At 37.5% G+C, this 22,516-nt stretch overlaps 2 protein-coding genes across 3 annotated transcripts in view; both read left to right on the forward strand.

The window, feature by feature from the left end:
* Positions 1–1,095: 1,095 nt before the first annotated feature.
* On the forward strand, positions 1,096–18,659 carry znf512 (zinc finger protein 512). Its single transcript, XM_066676100.1, has 16 exons — positions 1,096–1,263; positions 1,886–1,977; positions 4,667–4,722; positions 4,832–4,881; positions 5,138–5,316; positions 7,284–7,367; positions 7,545–7,658; positions 7,949–8,073; positions 8,201–8,287; positions 8,452–8,550; positions 9,527–9,694; positions 10,132–10,326; positions 10,558–10,659; positions 10,751–10,813; positions 13,208–13,306; positions 14,795–18,659. The coding sequence occupies exons 1-16, from the start codon at positions 1,217–1,219 to the stop codon at positions 15,209–15,211; spliced, it is 1,977 nt and encodes a 658-aa protein (XP_066532197.1). The 5' UTR covers positions 1,096–1,216; the 3' UTR covers positions 15,212–18,659.
* The window catches only part of gtf3c2 (general transcription factor IIIC, polypeptide 2, beta), a 39,610-nt gene continuing 32,243 nt past the window's right edge, over positions 15,150–22,516 (forward strand). The window contains exons 1-2 of one of the 2 annotated variants that reach the window (XM_066676098.1): positions 15,150–15,207; positions 21,114–21,434. In XM_066676098.1, the coding sequence (XP_066532195.1) occupies positions 21,164–21,434 (271 nt within the window). In that variant the 5' untranslated portion in view covers positions 15,150–15,207; positions 21,114–21,163. Of the gene's footprint in view, positions 15,208–19,790; positions 20,099–21,113; positions 21,435–22,516 lie in introns of those variants that run through there. The other variant, XM_066676097.1, reaches the window with a different exon arrangement.

Below are 22,516 nucleotides of genomic sequence, written 5' to 3' on the forward strand. Positions count from 1 at the left end.
GAGAAAAGCAAAAACGAGTGGTGAACGAGCGGCCGCCATTTTCCCAATATTTACAAGACTTTACTCTCCAAATCCATAGTAAATGTTTAGACAAGACAAGACTGCTGTAATTTTCTCTTCAACCATAAATGTCATTTTAGGATGCAGATCCTTGCTTCATATTTACTATTTTCATATTCAAGCAAGGTTTTTATTTTATTCTCCACATTATTGACTACTCTTTCCACCTTAAACAGACAGCAGTGTGGAGCTAAAGTTAGTACTGGGTTTTATAAACAAACAAATTTTGGAACACTTCTTATTTCCCACACAAAACTGGTTATTTCCTAGATTGAACTCTTTATTCCACCTTAAATAGGTGAATATATAAGCTTTACCTTTCAATTGTATTTTTATTGAATTTTTTATATACACCTTTCAATAGTCGCTATGCAGCACATTCTTTATATAAGACATACAAACTATGGCGTTAACACCTTCAATCTATACATAGGCATTTGTACTGTGACTGGACAGAGATCTCAAGCTCACCTGCGGACTCTCGCAGGCACTGTGCGGGCACTCCTCACAGAGAATACTGCTTCTAATCTGCTCTTAGGGATGCTAGTGCTTCAATTTAGGCTGGTTCCTTAATCTATGTTCACAAACTGGCTGTTTTATTACCAAGAACATTAAATATCTTACAGATTGCTCCTTTAAGCCTTAGTGTACAAAAGGAAAAGAGCTGAAGAGTTTCCTCAAATCTTTGCTTGAATTATGTATCTATATCTTGTAAGTCCTGAGGTGTATTCCACAACGCATGATTTTTCAGTTAGCCGGATAATTTAAGATTAATATTAAGGATTGTGCAATGGCTACGTCCCTCTTTCCCTACGGGGCCTGGGTGTTTGGATATCTAATCTGGGGTCAGTTTTGACGATACATTCGTAGAGTCAGGTGGCCTGGGGCGTGTTAGAGACTGATCTAGGGTCAGCAGAAAGGGGAAAGCCGTAAGACACGCTCTTTTTCGGCGGAAAATGTCCGCCCCTTCAGCGGAGATGAACAGGAGCTCGGCACTCATTCGGTAAAGCTCGGAGAAGGGGGCGGCAACGGCGCTGAGGTAAAAAAAAAACAAAAAACATATTCTCAGAGGACGATAACCGTTGGGGCTAACTGTTCCTCTCTTCTGTTTTCTTCCAGTAACGGTCGCTTGAAGAGGATTTAACCGGGTTCAGTCATGGCTGGTCGGTCCATCTGTCAATGCCGTCCGTTAATCACAACCCGGTGAGAAAGAGAGAGAGAAAGAGGGAGGAGAGTGTGAGAGCAGAGCCGTCGCAGAAGAGAGGGAGAGAGTGAGGCAGGCAGACATGACAAACTAGCAGCGAGCTAACCGTCAAAAAACAACAACAGAGCCGTCGTCTTACCGAAGTTGTAACCGGCTGTAGAAGTACTTCATGGCTTTGGCAGGAATTGTTACTATACATGTCTCTTAATAATAGCGGGTTTTCCGCCGTGAAAGCTTTGGTGGTTCTTTATACACTGGAAAAGCTGACAATGATGGTGGAAGCAGCAGCAGACGTAGCAGTGGTACCGCTGCACAGAACCTGAATTCTGAGCATGACATTCATCTAACGATATGACCGTGTACACCTCAAACGAAACATGTAGCTCAACAAGAGCCAGACATATACAATTAGCCTTGAATTTGAATTTGATTGTACTATGCGAATTAAATTAGCGTAGTGCAGGCAGCGTCTGCTCGACCTGCAGCGACAGCAGTGTTTCTGAAGGAATCGTATTATTGGGACTTGCCTCCGACACGCTCAGCATGTGTATTATGCGGTGGTTAAATTGCACAGTTAGAATCTTACTTTGCACGTCCTTGTGTTTCAAAACAAAATTGTAGGAATCGCCTTCAAAGTAACGTTAACATGTCTGCCATGTATGTGGCCAGCAAGAGGAAAACCTTAAGGCCACAAATGAAGGCCCAAACACAAGGTAACCACATCTGCCAATTTTTTGCAACCTAAAAGGTCATTTTCACGCATGCATCGCCAAAACGTAAACAAGAAAAGTTGTGACAGTTTGTGAAATGCCAATAAAGAGAGATTCACGTGGCCAATTTTGTTTCATCTATATTAAATAAACATTACAATATTTTTACTGTATTACCTAATAGGGTTTTGGGGGAATATATATATTAATTCTAAATGAAAAGCATCAAGCATATTACAAATGTAAGATAGTAATGTGTTCATCTCAGTGTTGTGTCACATTAAAAAAAAGCATTAAAATTGTAAATGCAAATTTTTTTGCCATTATACACGTCTTTGGGTATGCAGTTGTACAGATCATTTGTGGTCTTGCTTGCATTCTCAAATTTGTGGTTTACAAGTCAAACACAGGAATGCCAGTGTAGCACTAGCAAATAGCCATTGCAAGATGTGCCTTGGTATTCCATCCATCCATCCATTATCTGTAACCGCTTATCCAATTAAGGGTCGCGGGGGGTCCAGAGCCTACCTGGAATCATCGGGCGCAAGGCGGGAATACACCCTGGAGGGGACGCCAGTCCTTCAAAGGGCGTGCCTTGGTATTGTCATCTTAAAATAAGCATGCATGTCCCTGAAATAGACAATTTTTCTATGTCTTTGTTTTGTCTCAGAGATGTGTACAGTATCCATGTCATGGCAGGCTTTGGCTTTTGAACTTTCTGTTGGTAATGTTCTGCATGCTCTTTTTTCCTTTGGCATGCTGACAAGGTTTCTGTTAAATATTAAGACTCTGAATGCTTGAATTGTTATATCACAAGGCAAGCTTTCACTGTGCATCGTTCTATGAAAGAGATTTCTTCAGCATTTCAGGACTTTATTGTCAAATGGCATCCTGCAGGGCATAGTATAGTCTTAGGCTTGGGGCTGTATCAAAAAGCAGTATTTCTCAGTAAAGCTCAAAGATGAGGATTGTCCAATATCATTTTATTCTTCATTTATTGAGTAATCTGGCTAAACTAAGAAATCCTGCTATGACTTATGCCACTAGTTGAGTATTTCAAATGACTATAGAACAAAACTACTGTTGAGCGGAGTGCCATTAGTATACTTATACACTGTATTCCGTTGCTATCCAAAGAAAACCATCCATGACGATTTTTATTTTCTACATTTGAAAAGAGCAGCAGTCCTTCACATTGTATAAAAATGGAATGATAAATGGACCAGTTGTAAGTTAAGAATTGTGTTTTCCTTCTTCTCTTATAAAGTTACTGTTTTGGAGATGCATGTATTTCTTTGGACAGTAACAATTTTTTTGGTTGATACAACTGTGCAGTTAGAACCCATATGTTAAGGACACACAAACCATATGCTAGATCATGGACTGCTTTTCATACACTAAACGAATACTAGAGCTCACCATAAAATCAGAGTTAGGGAGAAAGTTACATTTATAGTTACTGTTATAACAGTGCTGGTACAGGTAAAAAGCCCCCAGTGAGAAAGGAAATTATTTAAACCAGTCATTGTCAAAGGGTGGTATGAAAACATGCTACATGTTCATTAGTATTAATCACAGCCGGAGCGCAATCTTGGAACATACAACATGGTTATCAATCACTATCACCTGTTTACACATGTTTAACTGTGTTTATTAGCAGTATATTTCTGACAGTGCTCTGAGCATATGTGCTAATATCAGTCTATTTACTGAAGTGTATTAATGAAGGATTGGTGATCATGTAGGGGTTTTGTCCTTGCAAACTCAGGACAAAATATTGCCACTGATGAACATTGTTTCTCAACTGTTGGATTATTACAGTGGTGGGCCTTGACACATACTTGCTCATAAAGGACTGTCCACCTGTTCTGCCTTTACAACATTTGATTTGATTAAATGTGGACACTAATGTAATAAGACTGCTGGAGTGTAGCCTACATTATAAAGAACACTGCTGTGTATATGACAGCTGTATGTGTGAGAATACGTGGGCAAAAGAGTTGATGATCTTGGTCTTCCTGGTTATAAAACGGGCATTGACGGTAATGTATAGAAATAATTACAATTGTTGTGTTCTGGTATAGGGCTTGTGTGTTTGAGTCCTGCTCTGGATGACTGTCAGTGAGGAGTTTTGTTTTGGTTTCATCCCACAGTCTAAAAACTTTGGTAGATGGATTGGCTACTCAAAAGTGCCCCTAGGTGTGAGTGATTGTGTGAGTTTGTCTCTCCCTGCAAAGGACTGGCTCCCCTCCAGTGTGTGTTCCTGTTTCACGCCCAGTGATTCCGTGTGGTCTCCGGACCCACCGCGACCCTTAACTGGATAAGTGGTTACAGACAATGAATGAGTGTTTTGATACAATGATGTACCTAACCAAGCTGTGAATCAAACCCCACTCTTAAAACCAGTGACATACCTAGTCTTGAAGGAGTTGATTTTAATTTAAGCTTAAATTAAAAATAAATAAATGAATGAGGTGAAACATTTATATAGCTCTGTCATTAAACATAACATTTTTGTTAAAAGATCAATTGCTTTGTGTATTTATTTGCATTTCACTCACTGTCTAAAAACTTTGAGAATTAATGTTTGTAATCCTGACATAAACCCAAATCTAGTCTATTTGCGCAATGTTAAAAATATATGAAAATCTTGTAAACTATTTTAAACATAATTCCATTAATATCCCATCAGAAATCTCAAAAATAATGGAGAGAGAGGTTGCAACAGGGGGGAGTGTTCCATCCATGGTAAGATCAAATCACCTTACCCTTACCCTGATCTTGAAATGAGCATGCCCTTTAAGAATAATGTTTCATCTGATTATGTAACACCTGTTAAATCTCTTTTTTACCTTAGAATGAGGAGGCAAGTTCCCTAAAGATAAAGAGAACATATGGCAGAAAAAAGTGAGTGGAAATACTTAGATACTTTCAGAAATTTTGATTATTAGCATGAGGGTAAATTACGTAGCATTTACTGTACTCTAAAAGAGAGATTATGGATTTGTTCTTTTCACCAATTTTTTTTCTGATGTTGAATATTATACTGAAAAACAGTAATAGACTCAGACTCCTTCAGCTTCATTTTTATATACATTTGGTTTGGTCATATATTGATGTTTTGCCTATGTTACCAACTTCATCTTGTGATATACTGTTCAAGGTATTATGATCTGCAGCCTGTCTCCATGGGTCCTTCAGAAGGTGGATCCTCATGCTCATCAGTGGTCCATACCAATTTAATGAATGGATCTGAAGGTCAGTCCACACCAGCTGGTCATGGCACCACATGCATAGTGGAGGGAAAAGTTGGCACCAGTGTAGAGACTATAAGAGAGACAGGTGAGTTCCATTCAGATTCTTTTCCAAGAAGTTCATAAAGGCACATACCTAAAGAAAATAACCCTGTCAGATGATTATTTGAAAAATCAGATGCATAATCATACTGTAATCTGGTATTTCTTTGGAGCTCTAGAGGATCATAATACATTGGTGTCACATTTGTATTAATTGTGATTATTCTATCACAGCAATGTGAGAGATGTTTAATCTTGGAGCGAGCTTATTTTTGGTAAAAACTGCGACACCTATCTCAGTATGGGTCATACATAAAAATACATTCATTGACAAAGATAAAAAAAATGCACCAAGAATGAATCATTGCCCTTTCTCTCTTCTATAGTTACAGACAGGAGTCCATCTGTTGCTTTGTATACATTGTGTGCCTCCTTTTGCCCTGCTCTTCAGTGGTCCCCATAGGACCACCACAGTACAGAGCAGGTATGATTTGGGTGGTGAGGACCTGAGGACGATTAATACAAACTGTGCAGCAACAGATCAGCTGTTGTGTCTGTCTGCTAGGTAGACCAACGAGATAAGTGTGTCTGCCAGAGTGGACAGTGAGTGGACACAGTGTTTAAAAACTCCAGTGGCAATGCTGTGTCTGATCCATTTGAACCAGCACAACACACACTAACACACCACAATCACGTCAGTGTCACTGCAATGCTGAAATCGATCCACAACCCAAATTATACCTGCACTGTGGTGGTCCTGACAATTGAGGAATAGGGTGAAAGGAGGGAAATAAAGAATACAGAGCAACATATGGACTGTAGTCTTTAATCATAAAACTACAAAGTGCTCCTTTAGGGTCACTGATACTGTAGTGAGACTGTAGAAACAAGGAGGTAGGTATAATGTTATGGTTGTTCGGTGTATATGTAAGTGATTACAATATTAAAGGGAATTTATAAGTTTATTGGGGAAAACTGTATAATTAAAATGTTCTAGTACCATGTGGAGCCACCTCTAGCCTGGATACAAGGTAATGCCATACGGTTCGGCATGGAGACATACAGGTTATGTATGTCATCCTGCAAGACATTTGCCAATAGATGTTTCTGCTGAACCTGTAGATCCTGCACACTTGTAGGTTGCAGAATCTGGTGTTGCATTTGGGGCAGTTGCAGGATAGAAGCTCTCAGCATGAGGTCTCCATAATCGAAACTGACCATCAGATCCCCTCCAGACCCTGGATTCATCTCTCGTTCACAAGAACACTGCTCCCATCACTCCCTAACAGCTTAGTCAGAATAGCCTACACAGCTGGCAGTTTGTCAAAACAGTCATCCTGATTCTCTCAGTACAATGATGCGCCTCCACTCAAAGTCTGTCAACTGAGCAGAATGTCTTTGAGGGCATTGTAGAGGCATGTCTAGCAGTCAACAGTCTCTCACCAAGAGGTCTGCTACACATAAGTAGCATCTGAGAGCCTTTTTATAAGGCATCAAGGGGAAGCATTTTTATCCACACTAGTGGCAAGACCACACCTGTTAACATTTACATATCTGCCTGAGAAATAACTGCATGGCACCTTTTGCATCTGGGTGCATTATTTTTTAGCAGAAGGCAAACCTTCTAAGTAGATATTTGAATACCATGACACTTTTGTCTGTTTCTTGATCTTTTTTCTTCTTCAGTTATAGTAAAAGACAATATGTATCCCGTTTTTCTAACATTTCAACCCAACAGCTGCCTAATAATAACACTCCCCAAAATAAGCATACAATTGAAATAAATTGTCTGTGAAACTTTCAGCTCATCTGGCTCATAGTCTACAAATTTAGTACACCAATAAAATAAAATGGGAAGCACACAGCAAGATATTTAATTTTTTTTAAAATTAAAAATAGGTTTAAATTATTATGGCACAATAAAGCTATATGTTTGCATGTATATTAAAAAGGACATGTGGTCTTTTGCAAACACTGTCAGTACTCTCATCATTTCTTTTTGGTCATATGCAGAGTTTGAAATGAAAAAGAAGAGGAAAATGGGGGAAGTGAGCCAAGCTTCACTAAAAAAGTATATTGAGGAAGTGAAACAGACAGGTAGTCTTCCTTTCATATTTTGCTCAATATTTTTCACATTTCACTATCACTAACCTGGCTTTAGGGTGACTGATTGTATGAATTTTTCTGTGTGTCTGTGTGTGTGTGTGTGTGTGTGTTGGCCTGCATTAAGTGGTTGCAGAATGTTAATTTATGAATATAATGTTTTCCCTACAGTGCCAGTCATAGTTCCTGTTGCCCAGTATACTCAGAGGCATGCAGTAGCTAGTACTTCTGTGGCCCAGACATCCTTTTCCTACATGAAGAAAGAGGCACCTGTGTATCCTCCTGGTAAAACAATGATCATAAAATTCTTTCCATCTGTGCAGGTAATTCTCCCAGAAATTAGGATGTGTCTAAATATAAGTGAAGACTAGGGTACTGTTTGCATGGTACTGAGCACTTGATGCAAACCCTCATTATCAAGCTTAATGTCTTTCTTAGGTTTATGGAAATACTTGGCCTGTCCCCTATATAATCAGTACCTATTTTTGAATAAATAATATTTCTGCACTTTAGGACAAATAAAGGGGTTTAAAGCTATAATGTATAATACAATGTTATTTGATGTATTTTTACAGGAAGTCAAGAGGAAAGATGGCAGCTGCAGATTCTTGCCAGGGGAAGAGTCACATGCCCCAAATGCAAAAGTGTAGGGAGGAAAACGGTGGAGGGCCTGAAGAAACACATGGCAGCATGCAAACTGGTACATGCACAGAGGACTGTCTACTGGAAATCACATGCTACTGAATGCATTAGCATTTTCCAGTTGGCAAGTGCCTTTTATAAAAGTAACAGATTCGTTTTTTTTTTTTTGTTTTGTTTTGTTTTAGCATTACTACACATGCCAACATTGTGGAAAACAACTGAAAACCTCAACTGGGATGAAGTACCACCTCATGGCTGACCACAACAAACTGGTGTGTTGTTTAGTTGAATCAGTTAATTGTTTAATGTTTAATAGTTTAATGTTTTGAATACTTTGCCGTGCAGTGTAAACTTGATGTTTAATTAGTTTGGTAATATAGATAATGATGGTGTTAGCTCCAGTAAGATTCTAAGTGCTGCTTTACTTGTGCTTTAGCCAACCCCAGAAGATGGGAATGGGCTGGATGACCATGCAGTGAAAGAGAAATTAAGAAAAGTGTTGAAGAGGATGGGAAAATTAAAATGCGCAAAAGAGGTATGCACTTGTATCATATATTTGTAATTCAAAATTCAATCTTCTGCTCATTAGTAATTTTCTGGTAACTGTTGCATTGTATTAATTATGACAGTTGCCATTTTATTAAAATGTATTTTTTTTTTTTTTTTTTTTTTTTGAAGTAGTTTGAAAATGGCTAGCAAGAATAATTTATTTATCACTGCACGACTGTGATCGTGAATGTAGCATATTAATACATAATTTTAGTGTTTCTTTTAAATAAAATAACCATTTTTAATATTGTGCAAAAAATGTTTTGAAAGTGTTGAAACACAATTATACTTTAGTTAAAATGCTTCGTATATATATATGTGTGTGTGTGTGTGTAAGTTTTATATTGTTAACAAAATTATACACATAGTTACAGCACTAGGCTAAAGAAGCAAAAGTATTTTTAAATAATCCTTTAAATAGTTCAACAGTATAAATCAGTATAACTGAGGTCATTTGCTAAATAAAAGCAAAAGGACTGAAATGTTAATTCATAATAAATGTTATAAGATAATATTATAGACTAATATTTAAGAAAATACAGTACTGTGCAGAAGTCTTAGGCACCAACGATAATTATATTATATTTAAACTAATGTCTTCTCAGTAAGCATGGTGCTTGTATAAAATTATATTTTATTATAAATTTACACTGTAAATACATAAAAATAATAATATAAAACAAATAAAAATATAAGATTTTTTTTCTACAAAGTAGTAGGTGTGAGTGAGTTTGAAGAACAGTTTTGTTCAGATGAATTTGTTAAATCAACAGCACGTATTATTTAAAATCATTATTAACCGGTAAAACTAGGTATTAGATGATAACCTCAAATAATATGGACTGCCACGAGGAGAGATTTGGAAAAGTTAAACCAACACATTCACACACAGAATGTCACACTTACTGGAATAATATAAATAAATGTATGTTTGTTTTTTTTACCATTCTTGTTTCTTTCAGGGATGTACTGGCAGCTTCACCAGTATAATGGGCTATGTGTACCACATGAAAAAGTGTGGCAAAGAGGAGTCTGAACTGGAGAAGCTCCTCATGAACTGCAAGCACTGTGGGAAACCTTATCGCTCCAGAGCAGGATTGGAGTACCACCTCAAATCTGAGCATGGCCCAGTGAGTCTTCTCAGCTAGTTCTTATAAGAGACCAGGGAATTACTTTTCTTCATAATCTATGTTTAAATTTGCAAAGCCTTTTATTTATAGAAGAATGTCATACTTCATGACACAGATTTGCCATTTTAATGGAAATTTCAACAATAAACTGCCAAAACCACATTAAAAATATTTTAATGCTAATTTAAAACATGGAAATGTAATTGCTCTCTGAACAGCACATTAGACTTCATGCTTTTATTTCAGTCCAAATCAGTTTTATATCTGTTCTATAAATTCCGAGCAGTATTTCTGAACTTTATGTAACTGTTATACAGGCAGATGGGTGAAAAAATGTTCACAAGGATAAATTTCAATAATGAAAAATTGTACTAGAGACAAAATGTCTAAAATCTTTTTATATCCAAGTCTTCTATACTTGATCACGTTTCTTTTAGGCGACCCAAGTGGCTGCAAATGAGGAAGTCAGGTCACAGATGGACCCCAACGCAGAGCATACATCCAGTGGCAGGGTTAAACGCTTATCGGCTCAGGTGGCCATCTTCCACCTGCGTGAGATTGCTAATCAGGAGCTGCTGAAGGAGTGGCCCAAGAGGAAGGTGCAGCGAGACCTTGTTCCTGATGACAGGAAGGTACACCAGAATGCTTTACTACATCTGTCAGTTCCTTTGGAAGTACAGTGTTTTCGCATAGAACAAGGAACAAATTCTGTTCTCTCCTGTGGTATGGTGTGGAAAAAAGAGACAATATTGCTTTGAGTTAAGTCTTTCTAAAAGATATCACAATCACACGAAAGTACAGATTCTAGACTATATCTCTGCAATTTCATCCACTGCTATTTTTTGTGACATTGTGTGTTGTAGTTGCGATATTCCCGTCCTGGATTGCCTGCCTTCAGCCAGGAAGTCTTGCGAAAGTGGAAGAACGAAGTGAAACTGCAAAGAAAAGTCCAGTGTCCCAACAAGGTCTGAACATCTTTCCCCTATCTGAATTCATAATACTTGCTTAAAATGTTGGCTTCATAACTAACTATTTGGTATTTTGTCCTGTCCTTAGGGTTGTGGTTGCTACTACACAAGTGTGTCAGGTCTGAAGGCTCACCTTGGGCTCTGCACACTGGTAATGAACAGCTTTTGTTTTCTCATAATTGTTCATGTTTTTCAGGAATCTGGTCCATTCTTGTTTGTGTATGATTTGCAGCTCTAGCATATCTGTTATTGAGAATAATCTGTTAGTAAGTTTCAGACAAAACTGAGTGCTGGTGCACAAAAGAGTGAAGTGATTTTGCACTTGGCAAAGAGGGTTGTGCCCAGTTGTTACAATTCCAATTCCAAGCTCTGAATTGAATTTGACAATGCCACAGTCCTAAACTGTGGAGGACCAAACCTGCCGAAATTAAAAAATAATGAATAAATGACTAAAAATAATTAATTTCCTCCATAATAATCATAATAAATAAAAAAAAAAATGTAAAAAACCCAGAGAAAATAATAAACATAAATTAAAATTTCTGTTACCTGCATGTGTATTTAATTTTCTCTCTCTCTCTCTCTCTCTCTCTCTCTCTCTCTCTCTCTCTCTCTCTCTCTCCTGATTAATTAATTTTATTTTTTAAATATGTTTTTTATTTATTTGTATTCATTCATTCATTCATTCATCATCTGTAACTGCTTATCCAGTTTAGGGTCGCAGTGGGTCCAGAGCCTACCTGGAATCATTGGGCGCAAGGCAGGAATACACCCTGGACGGGGCGCCAGTCCTTCACAGGGCCACACAGACACACAGATACACATTCACTCACACCTACGGACACTTTTGAGTCACCATTCCACCTACCAACGTGTGTTTTTTGGACTGTGGGAGGAAACCGGAGCACCCGGGGGAAACCCACGTGGACACGGGGAGAACACACCAACTCCTCACAGGCAGTCACCTGGAGCGGGAATCGAACCCACAACCTCCAGGTCCCTGGAGCTGTGTGACTGCGACACTACCTGCTGCGCCATTTATTTGTATTATTTAACTTTTTTGATTTTATGTATTTTATTTTTTATTAATTTACTATATATATTTTTGCATTCATTTATATCCCGATTTATTTTTCAGTTTTTCCTTGCTCTTATATGTTTATAAGGGAGCTGTCAATCAATAATGTTACGGAGTCTAAACATTCTTATTGGTTGATCAATGCCCGATACCGTAGATTAACTGTACATGTCTTGCTCCATCAGCGGTATCAACTCAATGGAACACTGGGACTGACTGTGTGCGGGAGAGACAGCTCTCTCCTTGCAGTTATTCTGCTCCCAGAAATGGAGCTGCATGAGACGCATCTCTCTTTATGCAGCACCTCAGCACAGTCAGTCCGCCCGGCATCTCACACACATCAAAAAGACCTGCGAATGTGCAAAAGTACTGCCAAAGACACGTTTGCTTCCTTTTATGTTGAATTTGTTCATTTTTTCTGAACTCCTGAACTGAGATCACATGATTGATTAAGGCATTCATATAAATTTGTATAAATTATAGATTATAAATATAATTTTTGTTTGCTCTTTGTTTTATGTCCCATATTAACACATTTATTTATTTATTGTTTTTACATATCTCATTTCTTTTTTTTTTTTTTTCTTTCTTTAATTCCAATTTTATTAATTAATTAATTAATTTCTAATTTTGCCATGTTTGGTCCTCCATACTAAAGAGGGGCAGAATTGCCAATTGCTTTCTTTTTAAACATAGCTTAGTTCTCTTTTCATTGTTTCATTCAACTTTATTTGTTTGTGCCTGATATGGTGTGTATGAAAAGTAGGCAGTCAAAGCTCTCCTGCAAGCACATAATACACTATTTGCAGATCCATGTAAAAATGCAGTTGTTTGCATGTGAGGTGGAGAACACATGTATTACACATAACCTCCCAAGTTAAATACTTAACATTGTACAGCAGTTAGTTCCAACAAAGTAATTTGATTGGATAAGAGTAATTCCATAAGTACTAACAGTAAAACAGTATTGGCATTTTGAACTAAGCAATATCCCTCCACATTACTGGTATATCTGTTAACCTTTGCGCTTCAGGCAGGTTTAAATGGTTGTACAGATAAATGAAAATGATACCAAGTAGCTGGCTTTCAGTAATATAGGCCTGCACTGTGCAGTTCTAGCCCAGTGTAAATGTATTTGTGTTGATCCAACAAAAACATTAATTTAAGAACATCATAAACCTTTGTCACTTATTACTGTAAACTAATAAACGGCACTTGTAGTACTGTTGAATTGAAGGAATATCATACTTGAGGTTAGCCTTTATTGGTTTATATTGAGTCTGTACTCTCTAATGGTATACAAATTGGTATATAATCATATTGCTTAAATAAGTTTTAAGTGTTAAAAAAACTGCTGGATCAGTCAACTTATTGAGTAAAGAAAAAAATGATTAATTGAAGATGGTTGTTTTTGGATGCACCTTGGCTATATATGTTTGTTTATTTATTTATTTATTTTCTGTGCAGGGGGATTTTCACACTGGGAAGTATAAATGTCTAATATGTAAGAAAGAATTCAACTCGGAAAGTGGCGTGAAATACCACATCAACTCTGTTCACTCCCAGGTAAAACATTACTAGAAATATAATGTAGGATTAAAGATGATCTGTTTGGTGGACTGGATATTGGTGCTTAATTCTACTAACTCTTAATTACTTTATGCATTCAGAAAATAGCACTTTATGTTCCTAAGTTGCAAGAAAATGGTTGTGTGTCTTAAGATTATACTAATTATGTAAGTCATGGGAAGTACAGACATGCTGCTTTTATCATACGTTTTTTCACTGCTGTTTTAATTTTGATTTTTTTTTTTATTCACATTGGTTTTGGAATATCTAACTTTTCTAAATTCTAAAATGTAAACATCTACATTTTTAAATTAGCAGTATTAAAATTCTCTATTGCGGAAATATTTTTTTATTGAGTCTTTCTTTTGAAGCACCAGCTACCTAGCTCTCTGGACACAATGTTTTGCATTCTGATTAGCTTAAATGTGCACTGCAGACTTACAAATGCAGTGTTTAACTTTGCAGAACTTTGGAACAAATAAATTAATCTGTTCTTCATGAAAGAAGATGATACTAGGGCTTACTCAGTGGTTCGCATTCCTGGTCCTACTGCCCTACATGTTGTAGTTTTATCCTTGCTCCATTACACTCACTTCAACGTCTGAAAGGGTTGTTAGCTCATTAGTCTTGGGAGCCTTGGGAGCTGATCTGGACAAGACTTCACTAAATACTTGTTACATTTATTAATTTGCTTATTTATCATCAAGAATGGGAACCACTGACATATTGGAGCTTATGGTGCCATCCAATGTCTGTGTACAAACATTTTAAATAACACATTTTTTATAAGGTTTTTTGCTTAGAGAATGTAACCATGTGTAGCTGACACAGTAACTACAGTACCATGTAATATAGAAATGTTAATACTCAAACACGTGGCTTAGAGCAGGCAGTAGTTTTTAAGATGTGTATCAGTGATATAATTTGTATGTAAACGGCTTATTTTAAACATTATAAAGTTTCTGTTGATTAGTCAAAATTGGGGAAAGAATCCTATTAAATATGGAGGTGATACAGCTTGTTTGTGTTTACAGTCTGTAATGTGCATCATGCCCAGTTCATTAAGTAATATTTAACTAAATCAGCATTAGTGAGGCCTGGTAAGTGATGTTGAATGGTTAATTTTGGATTATGTCGCATATGTCCCAATAATATACTCTCAAGCATCTTGAGCTCCATCACTCCAGAGAATGTAGTGCCACTCTACAACTCAATGCTAAGAATTGGTATTGCCTTTCCCTGAAGAGATTTTTTTCACTTTTGAACTTTCCAAAACATTAATGAAGTACACAATTTATCTTTATCTTTCTGAAAAGATAGATTAAAATATATATATAGATATTTGCCTATTGCATTTGAATTTGCAAATTTCAAATGTTTTATGAAACGTTTTCTCACAAAATGCACAATATTGAAAAGTTGTAAAATTTTGACAAATGTTGCAGTTTGTTTATTTATTTATTTATTTATTTATTTTGTGATCAGGACTGGTTTGTTGTCACCTCTAAAAACAAGAGCAAGGCAAAGGCCAAGGCCTCCACCTCTGAAAGGCGGCTCAAACCCAAGCCCAAGCCCAAACTCAAGTTCCACAGCAGTGTTCCCATGCAAAACCCGGCCCTTCGTTTCCCCCAAGGACCCTGCACTTGGCAGGACACACAGACCCCGGCAGAGGCTGTGTCCAGTGAGATAGTGCTCCCAGAAACATCACAAGGGAAGAGGAAAGAAGAAAGGCAGTGCAGGAGAAATAAGAGAAGCAACCAAGATAAACACTGCTATGAGTACTGTGCCAGCGAAGGTCATAGCAGCACCACTGGAAGTGGAAGCTCCAGCAGTGATTCGGAAGCAGAGGAAGCAGATGCTGATGTATGGACCCTGAAAAAGCCCATCTCTCATCCCAAGTGAGCTACAAGCCACCATCTTTGTCACTAAAACAAGTGTTCAGTCTTTGGTTTCTATCTTCAATACTGAAGAAAGTGTACAGTGTTGTATGTGTGACCTTTAAGTACTACAGTGCCTGTTTTGTTTATTAGGGTGACTTCACATATGAAACAGTTTGGTTGGCAAGATACACATTCCAAACACTGCCATATTTTTTTGTGTGGGAGAAGGTGGCAGTTAACTTGCTTTTAGTTCATGGTACTCACTGAGTTTGAGCTGTGAGGTCAGAAATTACAACAAACTGTTTTGAGTGCAATTCAAAGGACTTACTTTATAAACATCATAAGGGAAACTACTCGAGTCATCTGGGTTGTAAAAGCTAGGCAAGTTTGAGAAAGTATAGGTTCTCAGGAGCAATCATATGTAAAAAATCTCATTTATATTGCAGAAGGTAAAGGCTGTATAGGCTGTTTATATTGGCATTTTTACTCAATGTGGAATGGTTGATTTAATCAAAACTGCATTTCTTTTGTTGTTATGTAGAAAACAATTAGTTAATAATATCGTGAGTCAAAAGCTTATCAAGAATATTACATTCAAATTAATAATTAACGTCCTCCCAAGTCATTAGACATAATATTCATTTTGTTAGCTCAGACTCCCCAGAGAGAACACAATGCCATCAACCTGGGAGGTCTCCAAAGTCTCCAAAGCCCCTTTCACATGTGAACTCCAGAGAGACACATAGCAGGAGAATTTCTATGTCAGAAGCCTCCTCACAGCAGAAAATTCTGTGCATGCTTTAGGCATGTGGCTGCACTTTCTGGAGTATCTACTAGCGCGCTAGGAGGATAAAGTCTGGGTAAAATCTGGAACAAATGGTGTTTACAGGTGTTTGCTTTTACACATACAGCTGCTCTGGATAAGCTCCAGAACATTTCTGTGTTACCGTGCATGTATGAAACACGTGAAACTAGCCACTGCTTCTTTTCAGACTGCTGCTAATGTAACACTGGTTGGCGCTGGAGGAGAGCTATAAAGGTATATTTGGTGCAAAACACCTGAGCACATGTAACCATGAAATTTGGACTTGTAGATAATAGTCACACGTGTATCAGTAAATTTATAGTGACAGTCTTTGTTCAGACAGATTTGAAACCCATAGTTTTTTCTTCTGCAAATACAACTTAACAGTTACACCACAAATTGTTCATTGCATGTACCCAAAGCCAATTAAACACACATAAGTACAAAAATATAATACGCTCAATATTTTGCTACACTGTGAAGCCATGGAAAACATTAGCACATTTGCAAATCAGTATGTGAATATGTGAAATTACACACATTCTGATTTCCATTATAAATCAGAAAAAGCATAGTTTACTGTTTTCCCTTTTTCCTCCCATTTCAAGAACTACACATACCTCCATGTTTGTTTTCTGGGGAAAGCTTTTTGTAGGAGGTGCTCTATCACAGAACCAGGAGACATCAGACCACCCCCCCACACACACACACAAAAAGTAGCTACAGATTCAAGCAGTTTTAATCATTGACTTGTTTGTGCAAGATAAATATCCAAGAAAAAAAAAACCCACAAATGTTTTCTACGGGTAAGTGTTTTTTTTTATACATTCACATACTGATTTACAAATGTGCAAATCTTGTCCATGACTTCACATTTTTATACGTGTGGATGTGTTTTGCATCATTTCACCTCTGAAACTGTAGCAAAACAGAGTGTATGATATTTTTTGTTTTGTTTTAAGAATTGTGTGTGAAGAATTAGTTTTGTCTACCTTCTTTAACAGATGTGGAGGTTTAACTGTTCAGTTGTTTGTGGGAGTTTTTTTTTTTTAATACTACAAACTCCACTGCTCATGTATTTTGCTCCAAATATACCTTCATAAAAAGCATCTAATGCTTTTTATCAATCCCAAATCAGTCACATCAGCTGACACTTATGTTGGCTTATGTACCACATGGGAGCCTGCGCACATTGTTAAGCAATTGCTATTTTCTCTTTGTTTCATGAAAGAAAAATGTGTTGTTATTAGGCTGATAACACTGGAAATATTAGTGTTCCGGTATGCTGTTAAAGTTTTACAAAGGACTTTTAAGGCCTCAAAATAATAAATAGGGAAATTAATACCAGCAGTGCAAACAAATACAAACTGAACTGTATAGACAACCCTAGAAATATACATATGTGAAAGCACCCTTAGTCTGGTGTGTGTGTGTGTGAGAGTGAATGAGTGAGTGAAAGAGTGAGTTTGTGCAACACAATTAATTAGAATAGTGGCATGTATTGAAAGATTTCAAATCTCCATGTCCAAAAAAAAACAACACAGTTGATCAACCAAATTTCACAGATTGCTCAAATATCACACAAGCCTTTTTATTTTTCAAAACAGTACAGTTTACAGTGCTTAGCAGATCGTATTATATTATTCTTTCTAGACCTTGCACTGTTCCCTGAGCTCCATAATGGATCGGGAACTTTATAGTTTGCTGCTGCTGTGCAAGTCACATGTTTCATGCCTTATTGTCTTCTCAGTACCTGTGTAACCTATTGCATGTAACGTTCATAACAGTGCTTTGTGACTTTGTGTCGAATGGGGACATGAAGTGATACAGGCCACAAGCTTCTTGTGGACAATAGTTTTTGTATTAGTGGTGTTTTCTGGCTGCACTAGCTTCAAAGTATGCTGTTACGGCATACATATGGAGGATACTTTAAGAAAGCTGGAGAAGAACTGAATGGGGAATGACTTTTGTAGTAGTCTAAAATTGTTATAGATAGTTACTAATTTACGTTCGTATCTATGGTTTTAGTAAAAGAGTACAAATACTGTGTCCAGGAGAAGGTTTTTGCACCTATTGGTTTCTGTTTTTCCTGCAAATGTTTTAACATTAGACATTAACTGTGAAATGTCTGTGTAGTCTTCTTTTTGAAGAGTTTTATTAACACAACCAAACAAGAGTAAAAAGAGGAAATACAGGTGTGTGTGTGTATATAAGTAATAAATAAAATGTATAAAACATCTCATTTGGAAATAGGATCCATTAAACTGGGTATTCCTGTCATGTCAAACATGCAATTCATGTCAAAGTTCTGTGACTGTAAAAGGGAAATTGCATGAGTGGATCTACCAAAAACCAACTTCAGAAATGTATCAGTAGATTTAGTCTGCCTTGAGAAGGTAACTTTTTTGTCCTTCCAAATGTATTACATCTGAATTCAGTGCACAAATATACTGAAGCAAAAAGAACATAATGCATCAGCTTTGATATGGTGGTAGCAGTACATGTGTTCTGCATATGTTGTCCATTTACTTATGAAATGTTTTGACTAAATTTTTGCAAAACATTTCAATATGTCAAGTAAACATATTTGTTTATGTATTAGCCTTTGTCTTTTATTGCTTGTATTTATTGTATTGAAACGTATAAATAAATTATGCTTGAAATTGTAGCTTTCAAACCTGGGCATAATCCAGCCAATCTAGAGAAACATAGTCAGATCATTTGAGCAGTCTTGTCTTATAACAAATCACAGTATATATATATTAGCAAATAAACAGCAAAACCTGAGATTCCATTCACTTGCTAAGTCTAAAACTGCACATGACATAATTATCAGTGACTTAGAAACAATTTAATAACCACCACATTGAATAACAGCAAAACCTTAGCAACCACCTGGAATTACCGTTGCAGTTTTGAGTGGATGATTGGGTGTGTGTATGAAACTACATGTTTAATTGTGAGTGTGACACTCTACAGAGTTGAATGTGACTGGGCAAGTGAAAGTACCGGTTTGTATGTGCTCTCTGGTAAAGTGTGTGAAACTTTCTACAGTTGAATGTGTGAAACTAAATGTTTGAGTGTGTGATTGGGTGAGTGTATAAAACACTACAGGTTTGAATATGTGAGTGACTGGGTGATTGTGTGAAACTGTCTCCAGGGTGTAATGCCCCTGAGATGATTCCAAGTAGGCTCTAGATGCACTGAGACCCTAAATATGCAGATGAAGCATTTACAGGAGATAAATTAATGAATGAGGAAAACATGTAGATTCACATGTCAATTTGGTTTGTATATAAATATGTTTTACATGCGGCTCCTATCATCAATGATCAACAATTTCAAATCACAAGAAAAGTTTACATTTTATTAAGAACACTTGGCAAGATATATATATTGCTCCTGGTTTTCACCTACAGTAGAGTGTAATTCAAATTGACTGTTGCAGGAGTTTCCTACCCTCCTGCAAAATTACATGTGCATTACAAGTTCAGTTCAAGTGCAGTTTGTTTTTAAGCTGTAATTTTAATGTAGAAATATTACCTATTTATACATTGCTTGTTGAAGAAACAAAAAATATCAGATGACTCCCTAACCTTATTTAATACCTACAGAATACATTAAATGGGTTTGAAAACTGAGTTGTACCCCCAAATATTAAGTACTGTTTCAGTGTGAAAGCCGTAGTCATTGCCTACATAGTGCACTACGTAGGAAGTATGGAAGGATTTGAGACAGATTGGCTGTACATTGGTTGCACAGACTGCTGTTTTACATGTTGGAAGTGTAGGGGGCACTAAAGAGCTGGGTCAGTGTTAGTCTGGAAATATGGCGGACATGACACGCTGAGGTATAGGAATTGGAGATAAAGAGTATGAAAACGCTGTAGTGTCGAATATAGGGCATTTCACGGTTATCTCGGATTTGATAGAGAAGATAGTTAAGTGTGAAGAACTTGGCTAATTGCTGTGTAAGAGGCGATATATCAAATCTTCGGGACTGGGTTTCGAACCGGGACCGAGGCCGGGAGCTATCGTGTACGGACGAACACACTGAGCCACCAAGAAACCGTGGTCTTCAGGGGAAACGGCTCTTATGTGTTTAGTGAGTATCAGGCGCTGGGAGTACTGGAAAATGTTTTAATTTATATATATCTGTCTACTCCCGAACGAAGAAAACAGAAACCCTTAATGTTGCATGGAAGCGGTAAATATGTGGCTAACATTCGAAGTTAGCTAGTAATATTTAAGTATGTTAGATCAGTGAAACAATTACAACATGTTTCAGTATTCATATTCAGACGACCTAGACTTAATCTGGGCTGCATTATTTATCGTTTTATACTTTTCTACACACTATACAGCTCTGTTTTTAAGTAGGTTATGTTAGCATTTTGGCGATAGTTTTATAGTACGAGTTTATAAAGAGTCGTTTTCCACAGTGAGTATATTACGGTCAATTTTAACAGAGTTTAAGCGAACTAATGTTAACATAGTGTGAAGAGCTACAGTTATTAAAACTAGGAACATTGTAAAACGATGTATCGTTGGAAGATAATTAATGAGGATTGATGTACTCTGCGACCCACGAACACCACGTTTCTTTCTCCTATCACTGAACATGAGCACACTCTACTGCCCAAAAGGTGAACCTGTAAACTAAAAATAAAAGTCATTTGTAGACGTTTTTTCCCTTTGTATTGTACCCTGTAAGTCGGCTTAGTGTGCTTGAACATCGATCTAGAATCACAACATTTCACAATGTTGTATTATTATACGCTAACCAGTCAATACAGCAAAGGGGTAGGCTGTTATTTGGGTGGCGTATCGTTCTCAGCTCTGTAGAGACACTGACGATTGGGTAGCGTGAATGTTCTGCTAATATGAGTGGATGGGACACAGCCGTGTTACTGGAGTTCTGGAAGATCAGCATGAAACATGTTTTTGGAAATGGAATGTTCTAATAATGGTTTAGTTTAAAATAATAATAATAAAACAATTTTCTTAGGGGCACTGACTTCATAGGTGGCTTGTCTTAGAAAAGTCTGAAGTCACAGTCAACAGTACATAAATCACTTGTTGTCATGTTTTAATGCTTTCTCTGGTCTGCTCCTTTTAAGGTGCTGGTGTGCTGTATGAACAGCACTCCTGTGAAAGCAGGACTTTGCTGATGGCAGCTACTGCCCCAGAGGTGGGCACACAGACAGGAAAGAAAATGGGGGTTCCCTCTGAAAAGGAAGAAGAGGACCAGAATGGACAGATTAACCATGTGAACAGTGCAAGCACCTGTGACATGAACGGACATTCTTTGAGAGTTCTGCAGGCCAGAGATTCAGAACCTCAGGCCTTAGACTGTGACTCTTCTGTAATGAGCTTTAGGCAAGAGGCTGACACTAAAATGATCTGTTCTTCACTTGAAGGAAGCCAAGAAATATCTGAAGGCAAGTTTGGTGCCCTTGATGCATTTCGGTTTCATTGATTTGTATTATTGACAATACTATGACCAAGAATTAAAGGAGCACTAGATAAAGTTAGGTGTTTTTGCTCCTGGACTCCCCCTATTGTTGCAGAGTGTAATTAATATTTACAACAATATCCTGAATCTTAGTTGGATGGGGAGGTATCCTACCCTTCTCCATAGTGCTGAAGTTGCATAATGCTGTTTCTGCAGTGCTGAGCCCCGATTAACAACAAAAGAGACTTGTTTTACTCTATTAGAGATCAGAGAAGCATCACATTGATTTTGAAGCTGTAATTTAAATAAAAAATGTCACCTAGTTTTACTTTAAAGAACACAAATATGGAAACCCGGACCAATGTCAACATCTGATTTTTGTTCTGCATATGTTTGCTGAGAGTGGCACAGCAGGTAGTGTCACAGTCACACAGCTCCAGGACCCTAGGGGGTTGTGGGTTCCTGTCCTGCTCTGGATGACTGTCTGTAAGGAGTTTTGGGTTTCCTCCCAAGTTCCTAAAACATATGTTGGTAGGTTGATTGGCGTCTCAAAAGTCCCCAGGTATGAGTCAATATGTGTCGCCCCGTGAAGGACTGGTGCCCCCTCCAGGGTGTGTTGCTGATAGATAAACATTTAAAAAATGTAGATATTGGGTCCAATAGACAGTACATGTGACATCACACCTGGCGGGAGTGGCAGCATCAGTGTTCAGTAGGAATGCAGCAAAAACACAAAAATGGCTGGAATAGAGAAGAGCCGTTTACAATTACATTTAGCAAAAATGTGGAGCTTTTTTAATATGTCCAAGGGCGGCATGGTGGTGCAACATGTAATGTTGCAGTCAAACAGCTTCAAGGTCCTGGGGTTGTGGGTTTGAGCCCCGCTCTGCTATTCCGAATGCTCCAGTATCCTGCCATGGTCCAAAATCACACATTAGTAGGTGGATTGGCAACTGATTGGCAAGAAGTGTTCATATGTGAGTGTGTGTTGCTCCTGACCCACCACGAACTGGATAAGCGGTTACAAACAATGAATGAATGAATATGACCAAACCCTTACAAAAATAA

The sequence above is a fragment of the Hoplias malabaricus genome, chromosome 7, assembly GCF_029633855.1.
Source record: "Hoplias malabaricus isolate fHopMal1 chromosome 7, fHopMal1.hap1, whole genome shotgun sequence".
Classification (NCBI taxonomy): domain Eukaryota; kingdom Metazoa; phylum Chordata; class Actinopteri; order Characiformes; family Erythrinidae; genus Hoplias; species Hoplias malabaricus.

Excerpts from the sequence above, each read along its gene's own strand:
- znf512 (XM_066676100.1), top strand. The coding sequence starts at position 1,217 with ATGGCTGGTCGGTCCATCTGTCAATGCCGTCCGTTAATCACAACCCG. Across the intron at positions 5,317-7,283 it reads AGAGACTATAAGAGAGACAG|AGTTTGAAATGAAAAAGAAG; the intron begins GTGAGTTCCATT and ends GGTCATATGCAG. Across the intron at positions 13,307-14,794 it reads TCAACTCTGTTCACTCCCAG|GACTGGTTTGTTGTCACCTC; the intron begins GTAAAACATTAC and ends TTTTGTGATCAG.